Source organism: Pleurodeles waltl, chromosome 1_1 (genome assembly GCF_031143425.1).
Source record: "Pleurodeles waltl isolate 20211129_DDA chromosome 1_1, aPleWal1.hap1.20221129, whole genome shotgun sequence".
Classification (NCBI taxonomy): Eukaryota; Metazoa; Chordata; class Amphibia; order Caudata; family Salamandridae; genus Pleurodeles; species Pleurodeles waltl.
Window position 1 is genome coordinate 961,797,391 of NC_090436.1, and position 18,892 is coordinate 961,816,282.

General features: G+C 40.3%; 1 protein-coding gene across 10 annotated transcripts in view; it reads left to right on the forward strand.

The window, feature by feature from the left end:
- Positions 1–18,892, forward strand: part of PPP3CA (protein phosphatase 3 catalytic subunit alpha) — a 608,768-nt gene that overhangs the window by 140,518 nt on the left and 449,358 nt on the right. For all 10 annotated transcript variants that reach the window (XM_069230223.1, XM_069230221.1, XM_069230225.1 and 7 more), the window contains exon 2: positions 15,173–15,373. In XM_069230223.1, the coding sequence (XP_069086324.1) occupies positions 15,173–15,373 (201 nt within the window). The remainder of the gene's footprint in view (positions 1–15,172; positions 15,374–18,892) is intronic.

Genomic DNA, 18,892 nt, shown 5'->3' on the forward strand with positions numbered 1-18,892 from the left:
AAACAGTTGTTTTACCACCAAAAACGTAGTTACCTAAAACCGACTTCTGTGGCCGTTGTTTTGGCAGGGCATTTCTAAACGTCCGCACCTTTTTTTTAAAGTACAGCATCAGGCTGCGAGTGTCTCAAAGATAGAGCCTTAAATGTAATGCAAAAATCATATTAAAATAGTTAGAAAGTTAAATCTTTGATCCTCCTGCAAAGGATTATTTTTGACTTTAACTGCAACAAGGCTTGAAAAATCTACTCAACCATTCCCATTGGCCACCACTCTTATTTGATCAGGTCGAGCTATTTTTAATACTTCTCATCCCTTCTGGAGAGTTGACACTGAACAGGTGTTGGGTTGAAAAGTGGAGGGCAATAAAACATGCCTTTAAATATTGTTCTTTTGTCACATTTGCTCTTTGTTGGGACCGAGGTCAAAAGTCAGTTTTTCTTAAAATTAATTTTCCTTCTTACTGGAGAGTTACAGGACTTTGTAAGGTGAACTGTGTGACTTGCTGCTTAGAATGTAAAATAAAATGATATAGGGTGTCAGGGTTTTCCTAACACACAACATTTAAATGACTAAGTCAACTGCAAGCATTTCAAAATATATTTCAGTAGTTGTGTAAGCCCTTTTTTATATTTCTGTGTGATGAAAAAATATTTTAATAGGATCAAAACAAATGAGAATACTTTATACGTTGATGTGCAAAGAATGTTTTCTGAAACCCAATTTTCACAGATTATTAATATACTATATAGTTTTATCAGTAAAGCTGCAAGTTAGTGGAGAGGTTTTTGGACATTTCTTGGAAAGTTACTGTGTGCAGATGACAATATGCTACACATCATGGTTTAGTAATATATTTATTAAAATTGAGTGTTTAAAAAAAACGGAGAAACACTCCTGTCCTGATGGCAGTATTAGTAAACTAAAAAAAAAGTCCTAGCTTACATGGGCTAGACCTCATGGGTATGTGGGCTAGATTCTTGTGATGCATGCATCAAACTTTAGTCTACTTAATCAAACAAAATAGTTTTTTTTGTACTGCAGAATGCTGAGCTCACATATTTGAAGATGCAAACATATGTGAGAATTAAGAATAAGGCGCCTCTGTAAACTTTGCCTAGGCTCACACAATGTGAGACCCAGTTACGGGTCAAGTACACTGCAGTTAGGTCGAGTAGATTATTGAAGTTAGTCGCCCTGCAGGTCTAGTATCATTTTTATGATTTTTCAAGCCCTGTGCAAGAGCAGGAGCTCATTGCTGAAATGAAAAAAAAACACAAATAAGCTCTAGTGGCCCATCTTCTAGTGCTTTTCTTAGGGTGAGCACTTTGTAAATGCATGCCAAGTGTTTTCTATTTGATTAAGAAGTAGGACACCCCCTTCACTTTGACCAAGATACGGTTGCCTCACATCTTTAAAAACATTATTTTAGTAGGACTCTGTAATTTGTGGGGTACCATACTCGATCTGTGAAGTCCCTTCAGACATTAAAATAACTTTGCAGGCAACTAAACATACTCTTCTGAAGGAATTCATTGATTGTCAGGGGGTTGTTGTCATCAACTGCGGCTGATTTCATTACAAGCAGACGTTATGTCCAGGCAAGTTCCTACAGTTCAGCTGCCTTGGTTAGACACAGTGTCCCTCAGTGCTTCAGTCAATCATCCATCTCTTAGCTCACCCATCCACCTCTCTATGCATGCGATCGCTCATCATCCATGCACTCAGTCACTCCTCATTTCACTCGTTCATCTAACCACCGCCATTGACTCGCACTTTGCCCACTCACCCATCCACAACACTACACATACAAAGCTCACTAATCAGTGAAGAGGCACTTTAAGTCAGACCTTTTGGTGAGCATGCTGTCAATAGTGTGTGACTACTGCTCTGTGATGTGGCTGAGTGCTTCTGGTTCTGTGCAGATGCATTTTGTTTTCGTGCAGAATCGCTGCACGTTCTATAAGACTGCAGTAAGAATGCTTCTGGTAGTGTGATGGATGAGAACATTCTTCAAGTACGGTATGACTGCTAGTCTGTGACAGTGTAGTGTTTTGCTTTTCCATCATAAGAGCTTTACCAGTGACACCTTGGCTGAAGGCGCTCTATTTACTGACTGCTTGAATAGTCTGACTATTGAAACAGTATTTCAGCATTCGTTTCTGAGCTGAGCCATTTGCCTCGGCTCGTAAGCCTTGATGATCCTCTTTCCTCATTCAGGCTTCCCAAATAGTGGTTTGGGGGGGGGGGGGGGGAGCAATAATGATACAGTGGTCCATTTATTTACAGTTGAACACCATTGTCCACTGACCACTGGAGGTGTACCGCCACCACCTACTGACTGCCCGGCCAGACCCTCAGATCATGGGCACAACTGATCAGGTTTACTTGTATGACCATGCTCTAAAGACTTCCCTCTGTGACTCTTAGCACTCATAGAAACTGAACTTCTTTTCCAGGCCTCTGCTGCTGTCTTCACGCGAACCGCTCAGCAGCAGCTGGTCACTTTATCTGACACTAGTCGCATTACACCAATCCCTATGCCACTCAAACTCCTCTGCATGAATGGCCATCCATAACAGTGGCTAGGCTGATTTTTTTTTTTCATTTTTTTTTTTTTTTTTTTTTTTTTTTTTTATGCACATGCACTATCAGTTAATTCCATATGCTGCTGCATGACCTCTCAGCACAGCAGTCATCTTAGAAATAGAGAATCCAAAATACTGCATGCTTTGTTGTACTGGCCCTGTAACTTCTAGCAAATGGAACAGGATGTAATATTGCTGTTTTTCAGCAGGGACAGGAAACTCAGTTGTTGAACCTATTGGTGCCACAGCAAAGCGCATTGGAGGAGTAGCAAGGCTGGCTTCTTCTGGGGCAGTCAGCAATAACATGATACATCTCCACTACCGTACATGTGCAAATGTGGAAACTGCTTTGACTGGACTCTCTGGGTGATTTTGGGTTAGGTGGCTCAAATTGTGTCAATGAGTCTTTCTTATCCGGTGTCCTGGGGCCACCTTAGCGTTGTTCTCAAGCCCCTCCCCCACACCCCTACAACTCTTGACCTTCACGGTAAAGAGTCAGAACCACCCAGGACTTATTCTGGTGTTTGATGTGGGTTAGAAACTCAGACCTTTATAACGCACTCAATAACGCATAGTAAAGCAGTATCCAGCCACTGCTCTTCTTTTGAAAATAAAACTTACTTTAATTTATACAGAATTACAAACGTGCACAATGAAAAGCAGACCTCCCTTTCTTAAACAGAGATTTGTGTAAGGGGAGGCTAGTGTTAAAATCAATGTTTGCATGGTACAAACCGTAACGAAATCAGTAAGAATAGTTTTTACATTGTGAACTCCTGCAAAGTCTCCTCCTACTGTATCTGACGCAGTGCTTGCCTTAACAATGTCTCCATCAGTTATGCTCGATGGAGACTGCAACAGCACTGCCCCAATCCGATGCCCAAAGAGAAGGTCACCAAAGGGGTAGAGTCATGTACCCTCGCTCCGCACCACTTTGTAAACATTTTTGTGATTGCACGAGGGGTTTGCTTAAGGGCTGTGTTTTTGACATGTTTGTTTGCCTTGTTGCTAAAAAAAAATGCACTACTTAGTTATTTGCTTAAGGACCAATGATTAGTAGCATTTCTGGTCTAATATGCTTGGGAACCCCCTGTAGGTGGTTTGCATCTAAGCCTCGTATCTTTGAGTTTACCTAGCAGAGGAATGTAGATGGTGACTCTGGCAGCACCATGCAAAGATCTGTGTTTTTGTAATAAACTCCGAGTCCACATTTGTGCTGATTCTGCTGATGTGCGGGGAGCAAAGAAGCACGCTTTGTTCTTGTAGGGTTAGTACAGATCCTGGAGTTTGTGGAGTCGTTAAGTGGACTACTTATGTTGTATTTACTTGGTTTGACCAGAAAGATGTCCATCCGTGAACATGGGCACGTTAACGATGTGCTGAGCCTGCGGCTGGTTGTTCCGGAATTTGCATAATGGGTAGGACTGACTGCGACTTATTTTCATTTCGTGGCGGGCCGGGTGTTGAACCATGCATGCGAGCACCGAGTGGATATTTCTCCAGAAGAGACCGAACAGTTTATACCTGTTAGATAATGTTCCAAATCCAAAGTATATGCGTGGAGAACAAATTCATTACAGAATTAAGTTGAATTGCATGTGAAGAGTCTATTCCTACGCTACGCACTCCTTATTTCCAATAATCTTTATGGTTTTGGCTAAGTCATATGAGCCCATAACCCTAGGTTATTTGTGGAGTACATTTCACTTACTATGTTTGAATGTCTTATTAGCACAGTGATACCATTAATCTCAGTAAATCTTCACTGATAAATGTGCCTGTTTGTAAGCTTTTCCTGTTGCAAAGCGCAGTGCATTACTATTTACTTTCACTTGGGAAATAGACGATGAGCTCCCTTGTTAGCCTCCAACTATTGGTGGGCAGCCAGTAAACACTAATGTGTTGCTACTGCGGGTTTGCCGTGGTACATCACGTCGCTGTACCGGTAGGGAGCTAGCGCCTCACGTGTTTATCTTTTCTGCTCCCGTCTTGTCACATCGACGGAAATAGCCTTTTCTTTCTTTTGGGCAGAAGCCAAATGTTAACTTTTCTTGTATTGACCACCAGCTGACCAAAGAAAAACCTTTATAAAAGTCACCTTATGAAATCAAACTGCTGAACCTCCCCCGGAGCAAAAATGATCTAAACCTGGACACTCCTCATTCCAAAACTGCTCTTGCAATGAATCCGCCTTGCATCCAATCCCTGCAGCATGCTTCCTCTGACTTAATTACTCAGACAGATTTTCTCTCCTTTAGAAAAAAGCAACAACAAAAAACGAATCTCTTTTCTACTCCAACTCATCCAAGTGTTCAAAAGCACATACGTATTTCACACTCTTTCGGCTCCTTCTTTAGAACTTTAAAGTTTTGTTAAGTTCAGATGTAATTCGCCACCATCCCTTGTCATGCTATTTATGAAATGGTTCAGTTCTTACTTCTCTGTACTGTTAAATTCTATATTTTCCTAGTAATCATATTGACACATGTAAAGAGCATTAATGCTTATTAGCACATGGCAAATGGTACATAAATGACTATAGAGATGCTCTGCATGATAAGAAAGTAGTAGGTAGGCCCCAGATACTTAACTAGCTGGACCTCTGCTACAAACTTCATGAAGCCTGCTATTAGCAACAGTTCAAATCATGAGGACTCCCTAGAGCAAGCAAAGAGGGAACCCCTGTAACCTCAACAGTGAGACAACAGCAATATGATGGCACGTTCCTAAACACCACGCAATTCTACTAGGCTTTCCTGGCCATGCACAAGATTGGACCACAAACAAGGCAGCTCTGAAAATAAATGGCTGTTTGGCCCTCTTGGCCAGCATCTCAGCTATGTGGCTGTCTGTTCACAATAAGAATTGACCTGCGGGAAGACGCCGAATTTGCAAAAACAAACTTAAATGTTACTAGGGTCGCTGTGAAAGTACTTGTCTTCTCTGACTAGGCTTCATTCTCCAGTAGCAAAATCCTCCTTTTTCTCCTAGCCTCTATCAAGTGGCTCACAAGTGGTATGTGTTTAATTTTAAGTGCCGTTTTATGTATTAAGTGTAACAGATTAAATTAACACAGCTGTACTTTCTGCAGTAAGGTATTGTGATGGTGTCATTTGGGGACGTGGAGGAAATATAAGTTGGATTGAAGCGGCAGTAAAGGAAATAGTGATGAGATTATTTTGGGTGAAGAAATGCTAGGTTAAGACTATTGCCTGTTAGTCTTCCTTGTGCTACTGAGAGGAAGAGACTCCTAAATTCTGCAGAGGAGCACACGCATCAGTGGTTTCAGTTCTATTTGGTGTAGTATTAACATCTGGCACTTGTCGCCGCATATTCATCGATTGGGGCCTGTGGCGAGGCTGCCTTTCTTATATCATTAATCTCTAATTCTGTACTACAGAGAAGAAAACTGGTGCTTGCACGATGCTGTTGCATGGTCTGTTCTGTAAATTGTGTTTTCTTCCTTATATTGTTCTTGAGTTTATTTCTAGTGCGCTCCCGGACTGTTTACTAACGTCTTCCTAGTACTACATACTGCTTGGCCACATTATTATTCTCCTGCATCAGTTGCATTACACCTCCACTGTTAAGATCCCACAGGGTCTTCGTGTGCTGGAACACATCTGTCGCTTGTGTTTCACCCCCTTTCTGTTGTAAATCTCATTCAAAAACTATACGGTTGATTCTACAAAAACATTCTCATGGGACTAACCTTCGAGTGACGCGAAGTTACATGCTGCATTGTTCTTGGTAGATGCATTTCACTAGCAAAACCTTATAATCGCCAGTAAATTTCTCAACTAGGCACTTGTTGACTTTGTATTTCGTATCAAATGGTGACCACATCTGGAGGTTGTCTAGCTGTTGATGACGTTTCGGTTTGCTGCACAGCTTCTCTTGCAGTTCACCACTGGTTTGTTATCCCTCCAGATTTACCAATCTACTTACTTTTTTCTTCACTTTTACCTGTGCTTGGTTGTAACAGGATGGAACAGGTTTCTCTTAACTACAAACTGTTCGAATATCCCTGCAGTGGCAAAATGTACGTGACATCTTAAACTCCTTTGGTGCCATGAGGATTGCGACATCATGTAACTCTGGATATGTTGTGGCCGTTCAGGTTTCAGTGGGTATTGTGACAATTCATGCTCCTTAGAGGTCGCCCATGCAGTCATTGAAAAATAGCTCATCAGAAGTGTTTGCTGTTGTGCATAGTTGTGTTCTGATATGTAACTAAATATTTCAATATCTTTCAAACTATAACATTATTTATAACTTTCCGCAGGCTTTCACCTGCACTGCCCTAGTCATAGTTTGATCAGTGGCAGGGGCTTAAGAGGAATGCTTACTAGCAATGGAGGCACGATCACGGGATGCAAATAGGGGTGTGAAAATATCATGTTTCATGCACCAGCATTTCTAGATGGCAACAAAGTAGACATTTCCATATTTTTTGTACCAATTTAAACTACTTTGAAACAGGTATTGGTGACTTTTGTTTTCGCACCCCGAGGAATCATTTTGCTTCCAGCTTTCAGAAGTAAAGTAAAAAAAAAATATTTTTCAGAACCTCATGGAGAGCTCCGTTCAGTACTGCTGTAGAGCTTGTCCACGTAGGCTGGAGACCCAGCGCAGAATGAAAGAAACTGGCTTGCAAAAAAGCCTTTGGATTCTTCCCAGCACTGTAGACCCTAAAGCGGCGCTGCTTCCGCTCATAAGAGCTGCTGTGAGCGGCCGAATTGCGCACTTTCTATCACGTTGAAAGCGCAGGTTGCATTCTGGTACTGTGCGCACCAACTACTTTAACAATGTGGAACAAGGACAGATTGTGAATTTTTGCCATTTCAAATGTTATATTCTGTATATTGATTTGATAGGTTATAAGTCGATAGTTTGATAGTTGATCATTTGAAGATGTAGAAGACAGCCTGGTCAACAACTGAGCAGTAAATTAAATGAAAAAAAAGAAATGCTGCCTGTGAAGGCGTGGAACAAAAGTAAAGACTTGACAGACTTGGCATGTAGTTGACATTTAATGCATTGCACTTGTCACACTTCCTGATCCTGAGTATATTTTAGTTTTTTGCTGGCACAGCAGTTTGCCATCTCTAACAATACTTCTCTGGCATGTGAACTCGCAATCTTGTTGCTGTTTCAAAAGCAGCAGTTGTGTGGTTGCGTTGAACGTCTTAATTCTCATATGTGGAAACCCATCTCGTCAGGCACTCATTGTTCTTGCACATGGCTTCTGTGTTCCTCCATGTTTGTCTTTTGTTCATTGGGTCTGGCATGAACACTCTGTGAATGGTTATTATATCTGCCCCAGACGGTGTTCTGCAGATTGAGATATCACAGGGTTGTGTAATTGGCTTGTTTTAGTACAAATGTTTAGATAGGTACTTGAAACTGAGCCACTTAAGCTATATGTCAAATTGCTTTTAGATTCAAGTAGTCTCTTTACCTAGGCCCTAGTTTTATACATTATAGTCCTGCTCTGGTGCCACTGCCGACATGCAAACTATGATACATATTTGTTTGGAGTTAATGGTTGGACTTCAGTGGAAATGTAGGGATCTGTGAGGACAATAGGGGACAGTCAAGGCTTGTGGGTTCTGTTTGCACCGGCGTTCAGACTCAAAATGGGTCAGATCATGGAGAACGTATGTTGAAGGTATCACAACAGAGGTCTCAACTAGAGGTAAGAGTGGCTCACAGTAATTGCGGGTCATGTGGATTGTTTCTGAGAGAAGGGCCAGTGAAAAGGAATTGAGTGAAGAAGGGACAGAGTTGCACAACCAAGTATTGCTGGCTACCTCTGCCCCTCCTTTACACACTTCTCTCTACAACCTCTGCTCCTTCCACCCTCCACCTATCTTCTCACTGCCTCCATTTATTGTCACCCTATCTAATCCCTCCTTTACTTAACAACCTTCCAAATCCAATTTTGGTTATCCTGTATCTCACCACACCAGCTCTGACCTCTTAGAGAAAGGTGCAGCGCAGAACTGGTTATGGAGGGTAGGTGACCATGGAGAATGTAGGAAGATATTTTACGAGGGCTGGCGATATGGTACCATATTTACATAGAGAAGGGAGCATATCTGCAAATCCAGACCCCTGCCAAGAGAAGGATTTTGCAAATCAGTCGTAAAATGTCAGCCACACAGTTGGAAAACGAGCCACTAAGTCATTATAGCCTTTTCTGTCTTTATATTTAAAAATATTTAGCTTTCAGTTTTTGAATTTATTTTTAATATCTAACCGTTAGAAAGTGGCCACTTGTAGCAATGTGTATTGAAGCCTAAAACAATTTGCCTTGGAGGCCATTGGCACCTTATGGCAAAATGTAAACCTTTCCGAAAATGTTTTTAAGGTTGATGATGTTTTTTTTTATTTATTTTTTAACATTCACTTTGGAAGGCAATCAATGGTACTCTTGCCCCTCTGAAAATAGCCCTTGTCACCTTTAGAGCAGTTGGTCAGTTTCTAACCTGTCCACATATTCCTGGTCCATGCTGAATTTACCTGTTTTTCTTCAATCTATTGACTGGCGGCCCTATTACCCCACACAGTGAAGCTTGCACTCTAGAGTCGTATACAATTTGTTTAAATTATGTATCTGTCTTCTCTTATTTACTGCGCATTAAAGACTGAGGTTACATATCATGCTATGTTTTCTGCTACTCCTGTATTTTTAACTTTGGGGCAGGTTTTTACAAACTCATGCCAATTTGCAGACAGAGAAATACAAATAAAATGAATTTGTGACAGTCTTGCTGGGGTACACGAAGTACGAATGGTTGTAGTATTAGGATGTAATTTTTTCGTTACGCAAAAAATGTAAATACCTGTAAATGAAATGTACACATTCAACAGTAAGGAGAGCAAAAATGAAGCCTCTTTTTGTAATTCTGAAGTGTGATGGAAACACAGATTTGGAAGCATGCCCATGTTCGTGGGTGCAAGTGTTAGCAAGGAGGATCTGACAGAGAGGGAAAGGCAGGGGGATGTGAAATATTCTTTTGTACGGTATCATGCACGCATTCAATTAGAGGCATAACGAACAACCAGAAGTGTTAGGTAAGAGAAATACATTCCTTAGAGCTGAGCCGAGATGTGATGGGCAAATTCAGGAAGCCAAGAGCTAAAAGAGCCTCGTTAAGAAAAAGGCAGTGATTGAAACGGGAGACCCAAAGTCCAGTGTATGTATATTGGAAATAATATATTTTAGACTGCTGCATTTCAAACACACAACTTAAAAGGTGCCCGTCAGCACACGCGCTGGGCTTCTTCCTTGACTTTGATGCCTTTGGGGAAGGATTGTGGTTGTGTTTCATTGACAATGCAGCTCTTCTGACAACAAAGGCCCAAAAATATTTTGCTTTTACCACAAACCCTTTGTCTGAATCAATGAAAGTAGAATACTGAAACTGACGGTCTCACTCACCCTTATTGCTGCGAGCCAAGCATACTGTGTAATGCATAAGTTTGTCTCTGTGGTTTCTGTCTTGGATTTTTAACAGTTTTTGCTACCAGACTTTTTACCTTTTCTTGAAAGCTAAAGTTTTTGCAAGATGCGACCGGCTAATTAGATATTTGTTTATTCCCACATCATGATCGAATAACTAAATTCAAATGTCAGTGCAAATGGAAGGTTACCAGCTAGGATTTGAGAAGAGTGCTCCTCCCCTGGGGAAAAGCGGTAGAATGGAATAAGAGATAGAGCATTTGGAGTCTGCAGACCAAAACATTTTTTTCTGCAGTTTGCTGAAAATGCTAGTGGAAGTGTTTTTTTGATTTTCATTTATTTCTAGTGGCAGCTGCCTTGTAAAACTGCAATTGGTGTCATATTCACACTAGACAAAGTACTATCCTTGCATGTGGTTGCAGCATATTTAAGTCTATGAAGTACTTTTATGAAGATACCACAGATTTCTGCAGTTCACGAGGACCTGCTCTCAGGGCTTGCCACAAGACATCAATCAACTCCGGGGGGTGCCTTGTTGCCGGATGTTTAGAAGCTGTCATGGCTTTATGTGTAAATCCCTTTCAGTCCTAATGACGAGGGTAAATATGAACTGGTACAGATTAAACACCCATTACTTTTTTAACCCTGGAACATCTTTCTCCACATTACCGTCATATTATGTCAAAATGTGCTTTTGTCGGTGTGTGTTGAAAAATGACGGACTGGAATATAGTGCAGGCAAGTCGTCAGTGGCTGAGATTAAGGTGTTCCACAAAACACTTTTTGGATGCCCATTATTGGTCTGCCGTGGCACACTGTGGATTATGAGTCTCATTCCGCCAGCCTTTTCCTGGCTGTTTACACCTCCAGGGAAAGGTTGGCGTAATGGGTGGCTCGGTTGTGCATTGTGCCTGAATTACAGGCAGTGAAATGCGCGAGGGGTGCTGCTGCACACGCCGCACTGCCACATGGAGCTGGCGTCAATGTAAAGGCCCTGTTTCCTGCTGAGACGGCGGACGGAAACACAGTTTCCGCCTGCCTGCCAAGTGGGAAAATCATTATAGGGCCAGCAGGGGCTTTACCTCGCTGGCAGTCTTCCGTCGACCGTCAGCGCAGTTGTTGGCTGGGTATCCCGCCGTTATCATAATGACCCCCTATGTGTTTAGTACCAGATCTGTCACAAGGTGCCTCATCAGTTAGGCCAGAGATTGCAAGGGATATGTATAACCTCAGCACTCGTCTTGGTGTACTGATCTAGCTAGAATACAAATGAGTCCTCGAGAAGGGTGGGAGCCCTGAGCTACATTTTATGAATGTTGACAGTGAAGCAGCAGATATGTGGTGAATCCTAAGCACACTTTGGATTATCTTGTGTGTGTGTATGTGTGTATGTGTGTGTGTATATATATATATATATATATATATATATGTGTGTATATATATATATTTATAATTTTGTTGTTAAACACTTAAACATATGTATACAGTCTGTAACAAATAGTGACTGATTCCGAGCTGTAATATTTCAAGACATTCTTTCAGCTTTCCTTTTTTCTTAAAAAAAGAAAAAAAGAAAAAATTGATTTAAAATATACGATGGCACTGCTCAATATAATTCTAACATCAGTGATGGAACAGGTTGACATTTGAGGGGATATCCCTTGGAGGTCCGAAAATGCAGGTTTATCACTGGCTAATGTGTTGGATCAAGATGCATGTACAGCTCTGTAACAGCTTCCTCTTATGCTACCTTTCAAATGTACATTTTCTAGTGGGAATATCTTTATGTTAAATAGGGCACTGCAGTTTAACACATGCTTTCAAATTCTGCCTTTTGATTTTTTTTTTTTTCGAATAAAACCTTTATAAGTGAGCTGGTAATTTTGATGTAGGGATATATGCACATTAAGCTAAGCGATACAGCCATTTAACAACTACATTTTGTCTGTCCTAAAATATTTTCCTGTCTCATTTCGGGGGCACTGCAGGAGGTGTCATGGTTGTGTTGTATACATAACCGTATAATCTGAGAGAATTTTAGTGTTGCAAATGAAATATAATATTATATACCGCAGGCCTCCCCAGTTTGATACGTTATATTGACTGAAATAATTTTTAACTTAAGTTATGAACTACTGAGCTCAGTACCTAACAGCAGTTATGAAATAATATTATTAACTTATGTTAAAGGAACGTTCTAGTTGTAAATCAAAATCTGAAAACTACTGAAGGCTCCCACTTATGGTTAGTTACACTATCGTAGCCATTTATTCAAACACCCCTGTTTTTATGGCTCGTCGGTTTACTTCGTTCTGTCCTTACAAAAGAGAGGCTTTTCCTTTAAAAATAATAATAATAATAATAAAGCTCTTCCTGTTACTTTTGCGAATTGAGCTTTTTCAGTACCAGAAGCTAATTTAAGTGCTGCGCCTGTCCAGGAAAGGAAATAATCTCCCCACTTCGCACTTTTAAGGCAAGACGTGAAAACACAGCTTTTTTTTGTTAACCTCAGCTCTACAGCTTCTAAACCAATATTTAGCATTAGCGCCTAGAAGCCTATTTGCTGAACGATTCTTAACATAACCAAAACATAAACCTTTTACCCACCCACCCCAGTGCCTAACTGCTTTTCTACGTGACTTCATCAGTGGCATCACATATAACAAATAGCATAGATCACATGCGAAGTTTCACAACAGTTTGTTTCTGATATTTTCCAACGGTTTCAGCATGTCTCTTGTGGTGTACATTTTGGAGAAATTGACAGAACTGCATGTGTTGTAGATCTTTTATTTAAGCATTGTTTTTTCGAGAGTCTCTGTAATACCAGGCAGTGTTGATGACTGAACTATTTATTCCAAATATGCGCTGTTTACTGGAAATATTTATGGCTATACTTCTATTTCATGGAGATTTTTTTGCAAATGTTCATACATTCTTGAGGTGAAACAGTTGCATCGTGATTTTTTTAGGACCATATTTTATATTGCAGATTAATTGATGCTGCCTTTTTCTGGAGCAAGGATTCTTTCTTTTGATGGATTTACAAAACAAATATTAAATGAGTACCCTCGACCCTGCCCCCCACCGTTAGTCACGCTCATGACAGGTTTTAGTTTTGAATAGGCCTATAATGGAATGTATTGGTTGATCAAGCGCAATATTTAATTCAGACTTTATTGTAGATTTATTTTCTGAGTTAGAGATATGCCTTTGTATTTCAGTTATCATTCTATCCTCGTTTTGATTAGCTAAAAGGAAGTTCGTGTGGCCAGTTTTTGCTTATTATCATGCTACTCCTACACTGCTAAATTCTCACCACAAAGCCAACATGCATGCAGATTTGATATTTTGTAATGATCTCTGCAGTAACCTTTGTATGTAGAAAATGTTTTTTTTTCTCCATAAAATGTCATAATTAGAATGCCCTTTCCTATGTTTATGCTATTTGTGTTCGGTTGTTTGCTTTTTTCACTTTATCATCTTGAGGTACTCAATACTGAACTGACATATGCTGTTTAGATATTTGCCTCTGGCGTAAAGCACATTTCGTTCAGTTGGAGTATAATCTCCTCCAAATGTACAGTTGTTTGTGTTGGAATATCTTTGTTAGACTGTTCCAAAGTACTATGATGATCCACGAGCATAATGTGATGCCTTATATCCAAGAAGATATTTTGATCTTTGCTAGTAAAAAGAACAAATATTTACTGGAGAGGTAACACTGTCCTGCATGCTGGTCTTAACCTGTTAAAGATTTATTTAGAAGCTCAAACCAACCTCCCCATGAACCATTTTACTGATTGCCATTGTAGTAAAGTCTGACAGATTTGTTGTTTCAGTCTATTTTTTGTAATGGGGGATAGGGTCATGCACCTGTTAGTTAAGATGGAAAGTCCTGTTTCCCGTCTCAATTGATAAAGTAAATCTCTGTGCTAAAATGTCTCTCTATCAGGTTTATGGAGGTGGTCTCAATATACCACTCCACAAGATTAGTATAGAACAAAGTGGTCTCAATTTTGTTTTGGAGCCCTAACTAGAAAAGTGAAATACCCCACCCCGGTTGCATTTATTTTTTAGCGTCACTAGATGATGGCTGTTTCCATATTTGGTCACAAGGCCCCATGTTGTAAGGGCTTCACAACCTTTGTACTTCACCACATGTACTGGGAATTCTCACAGAACTGGTTCTCCGCGCTACATTGTGTCACAGGTGAAATTGTGTCATGGTACATTATCTGTGGAACCTCTTCAGAGTGTGCATTTGATCTCATTCCGGTAGCCCTGTAGAAGCATTAGTGGTTTCCTGAAATGTACCTGTTTCATTGTCACACTTGACTGTCCTCAGGATCTCAGATGTGATATCTGCAGTCCCTCTATTAGACGGCTATTGAGCAGATTCCACAGCTGGACATCCCTTCTTTGAAAATGTTTAGACCGTTACCATTGTTACCTATGTTTGTCATTCATCTTCACACAGCGACAGAGTATTAATGGCTGTGGAATAGGGAAGATAACTTGCTGGTATGGTAGATCAGGGGTCTGTGTCCACAGCTGCCTTTCTCTGTCTCCAAAAATAGTCAACATCTACTTTAGACCAACATAATCGCTATGGTTGAAAAAAGAAGATTCTGCTGGAGAGATTCTGTGCTTTTCTTTTTCTCAAGTAGCTTTTGAATGATGCCTCTACTTTCCCCAAGTTGGGCTTTGTGCACATGTTGGTAATGAGTGAAGATGAAGACTATCAAGCTTTTTCAAAGTGAGCTTCAAGTGGACAGTCCCTTTGATGTACGGAGTAAATGTTAAAAAGAGTGGAAAATCAGGTGGTGGAGTTTTCTCCACCAGCTCGTCCTTAGGGCATTGGAAAGTCCACCAATGAATTCGTCACTAGACTTTGTACTTTATCTACAAATCAGATTTTTTTTTCCTTTGTTTCTGCCCACCTTTTAGTGGCTCCAAAAAAGATTATATGCCTGGTATGCCCGTAAGCAACCCTTCGTGAATGCCTCATGATTCATTTTTATGTCGCTTCGAAAATCTTTGCAACCTAGGATAAACATGATCTAAAACTTTAGTTTGCATAAGTTTCACTGGTATAAACAATGCTTTTCTTTTTCAGCTGTCCCTTTTCCTCCAAACCACCGGCTTACAGCAAAGGAGGTGTTTGACAATGATGGGAAACCCCGGGTAGATGTCCTCAAAGCCCATCTCATGAAAGAAGGTCGACTGGAAGAGAACATTGCTTTGAGAATTATCACAGAAGGAGCATCTATTCTTCGTCAAGAAAAGAATTTACTTGATATTGATGCACCGGTCACAGGTAAGCAGTTTAACAAAATAGTGTTTAATGGGTACCAACAGCTTGGAGAATCTAGTAAAATCCCTTTCCTAAAACCTGCTAACTCTTAACAAGTTCTTTGGGCGTGTATTCATTTTTGTGAACTGCACAAAAACCAGTGTTTTCAGTACAGCCAGGATGTATATTGTTCATCTAAGTTTGTGGCTAGATTTCTCAAGGAAATCAGTATGCTGTGGTTGTGCGTTTTGTATTGGTAGTATTTTGCCTTATATGTCCCTGATTTCCGAAATGTAAGTTAAAGTCACAAAATGCTATAATATTCCCCCATCCTTGTGCAGGCATGGCAGGAGGGCTCCAGTTTGCTGTGTAGCAGCGCATCTGCTTTCTTATGTCCTTGTGTTGGTGTGACCAGCATATCTAGTGGAATCTTGGGGGCAAAGGGAGTCAGACACGCGTAACTGCAACTACATGACAAATATGACTCACTTAACAGAACAGCATAACATTAAAGGCAAAACATGTTTCGTTAATTCAGAAACGGCCATTTATTCAGTGTTTTCCAACATATTGCATTGTCATTTGAATCGCTTATAAACTCGATCACCATTTAATAAAGGGAAAATGTAATTGCATGCCATTTAGAATAGGTGAAATAAATATCTAAATATTTTCACATTGCATTTGTGTTAATAGATTGTTTTTAAATAACATTCGGAGTCAGCAGGCGCTTCAGAGCACTAATACCACAAGATAAAAAAACCTTTGAGATTTGCGCAGGGTAAAGGGGCATTCATGTCCCATGGTACACTTTGTGTACTATCTGAAATACATGTATTAGTTGCAAACCCTCAGTAACATTAGCTTATTGTGTTCCATGTGTAAAGGAAACGCAGTGCATAGCTTCTTAAAGCAAACGTTTCATTTCTTTGTGTGTTATTGCATGACAGGCATTAAATGTTTACGAATGCATCCCTGTGTTTTTAATATGGGTTATGTGCTGACTCGAACATTCGTTCATTAAGTGAGAGAAAGATGGACATGAATGTGAGGTTCCTTTTTTATCATCTATTTCCTCACATATAATATCAAATCACAGTTACTCATATGCTCCTGTTGCAAAAATAGAGCATGCTAATGTTGTGGCACCCCTTGTTATGGAATTACCCGACGCCCCTCCCCTTTTTTTATATTGTTCATTGGCAGTATATAAAATTAATGGATGACTGGTTGTCGGTGTTACCTGGGACATTTCCCCCTCCTGGGTCTTTTCAAAGAAAGAGCAAGCACATGAGTAACGGCACCCCGTAGCGATACTTGAAATCGCACCTCAATGACTTGATCTTTTGACCGCGGGCTGGCACCCACTAACAAATTTGGTAAACCTGGCCCTCAATTCTCCAGTGCTCCCTTTGTGCATGAGCAGTTTAAACAGATAATCCTCGCTTCAATTGGCTGTAGCCAAGATGAAAGGAACTACTTTTTAAATATATTTTCTTGGTTTGGGAATGTGTGCGGCCATGATCATGCAGTATTCACAGAACATGGTTAGCAGCAGACACCATTTAAAAAAAAAAAAAAAAATGAAAATGTAACTATATTCCTTACATTCTGAAAGAGACAACTGAGCTGTAGGTTGTTGGCTAAGAGAAGAATGCACAAGGCAAAGGGTGAGAATAAGCTGGTATATCTCTTAAATGGTTGTGTAGTACATGCACAAAAACCCAATCCTGTTTCACGACAGCCTTTCCTCTAAAGCTGAAGTGCTTGTCTCAGACGTACTGCCCAGTGTTCAGTCAGTTGTTCTCCAGTTACTCATATTTATAACATTTACTATGTTTGGAGTTGAAAATTAGTGTCTGTAGGTTTCGCAGAGCTTGCACTGTGGTGAAATCTTTTATTTTTATTTTTTATTTTCAAAGAAGTCTTAAAAGGGGCATATATCCCACCCAGAGCCTTCCAATTTCTTATCATTGGTAGGCTTCCGGCTTCCCCATCACTCTCCTTTTCTTGCTTCGCATTGGTCAGAAGCAGCTTCTGATGTCATCTGGCTTCATTTCCTCTCTTCGTTCCTCTGTTTTGGCTTTTTCCTGGAGCTTGGATCAAGTACCTCTCCCAGCTGGCTATCAGTGGCTGGCAGCCAGTGTCCTTCCACTAGCCGTGTACTTCTGAGGTATTCCTTTTTTTTCATTTCATGCCTGCACTCCATGCGAGTGGATTTTCCATCTTTCCACTGTTACTCATCTTCACCCCGCTGTTGTTTCCTGCACTCCCTTGTTTTTTTTTCTTCAAATTCCTCCCACTCTTCGTTCTTTTATTTTATTTAATTTTACCAATTTACCACTCTCCAAGAGTGCATGTGTGCAGTCACCCTTTTGTCCCTCCCTCACTCCTTCCTTCCCAGTACTTTGCTCTTGTTGTCTTCCTCTCCTATCTGTTCCTGCTTCAAGCCTTCTCGTCCGGGCTTCTCGTGCGTTTATACGCTTAGTGCTTAAGTTTTGTGCTTGGGTCTGAGACCGCTTTACTTGCCCGTCTCCTACTTAACACTGGGAGCTTCAGAGTATCCATGCTATGTACGATAGTGCTTTTCTAGCTACAAGCAGCAAACATGTCCGGGCGTCACGTGATCTTTCTTCACAACCTGTTACTTTAATCCGCTTCTCAGACGTCCTGACAACCAACTCATCTATCTGGTAGCATAAGCTGAGGTTCTTTTTACTGGATTCTCGACTTTATATCACCAGTAAATCATGATTCATGTACATACATGCAGGGTATAATAAGGCTTTGTGTGAAAGTATGTTTCTTTTCTGCTCCTGCTTGCATATGTGTATGTTTATGTATTTGTTTCACAAGCATTGCCAAAGCTAATAGGTTTTGTTTATGCGAAACCAATTAGCTTTGTCAATGTGTTTTTTACACGTTGCGCACCAGTTGAGCTGCTGTGGAACATGGCTTAAGGTAAATAAAAACACTGATGTGGTCAAAACTGGCCACATTATAGCACTTTTTTAAAAAAATTGCCATGTTGCACAGCAGGTCAATTGCTGTTCACCACTTAAAAACATTGAAAAAGACAATAGAATTCCCATAGGCAAAACATGTTGGCTTCGCCTATTCTTGTTTTTAAACTGTTGCAATTTAACCACATCTGCAATCAGTGGACCACCCCACTGTTAAACAGACCTTGCAGCACAATATCTTCTTAGTAATTTAGCTTGGTAATTACAAACAAAATAAACAAAATGTGCATAAACGCTGCTATCATAATTTGGCAAGATCTGTCTAACAGTGATGCAGTTCTTTAAAGGGCAGTACATAAATAGCAAAATTTCTGTTGCACAAAATAATCATACCAAATACAAAATTTGTTTTTCATAATTCTTAGTGCTTTGGTCAAAAATTGACCTAGTAGATAAGCGGCAAGGCTGTCTTTCAACAACCTAAAAAATGACTTTTTTGTTCTGAAATATACTCCGCCTAAAACAAAAAAAATAGAAAGAAGTGATTGAAGAACGGGAATCAGGAATTTTGATGCTCCAT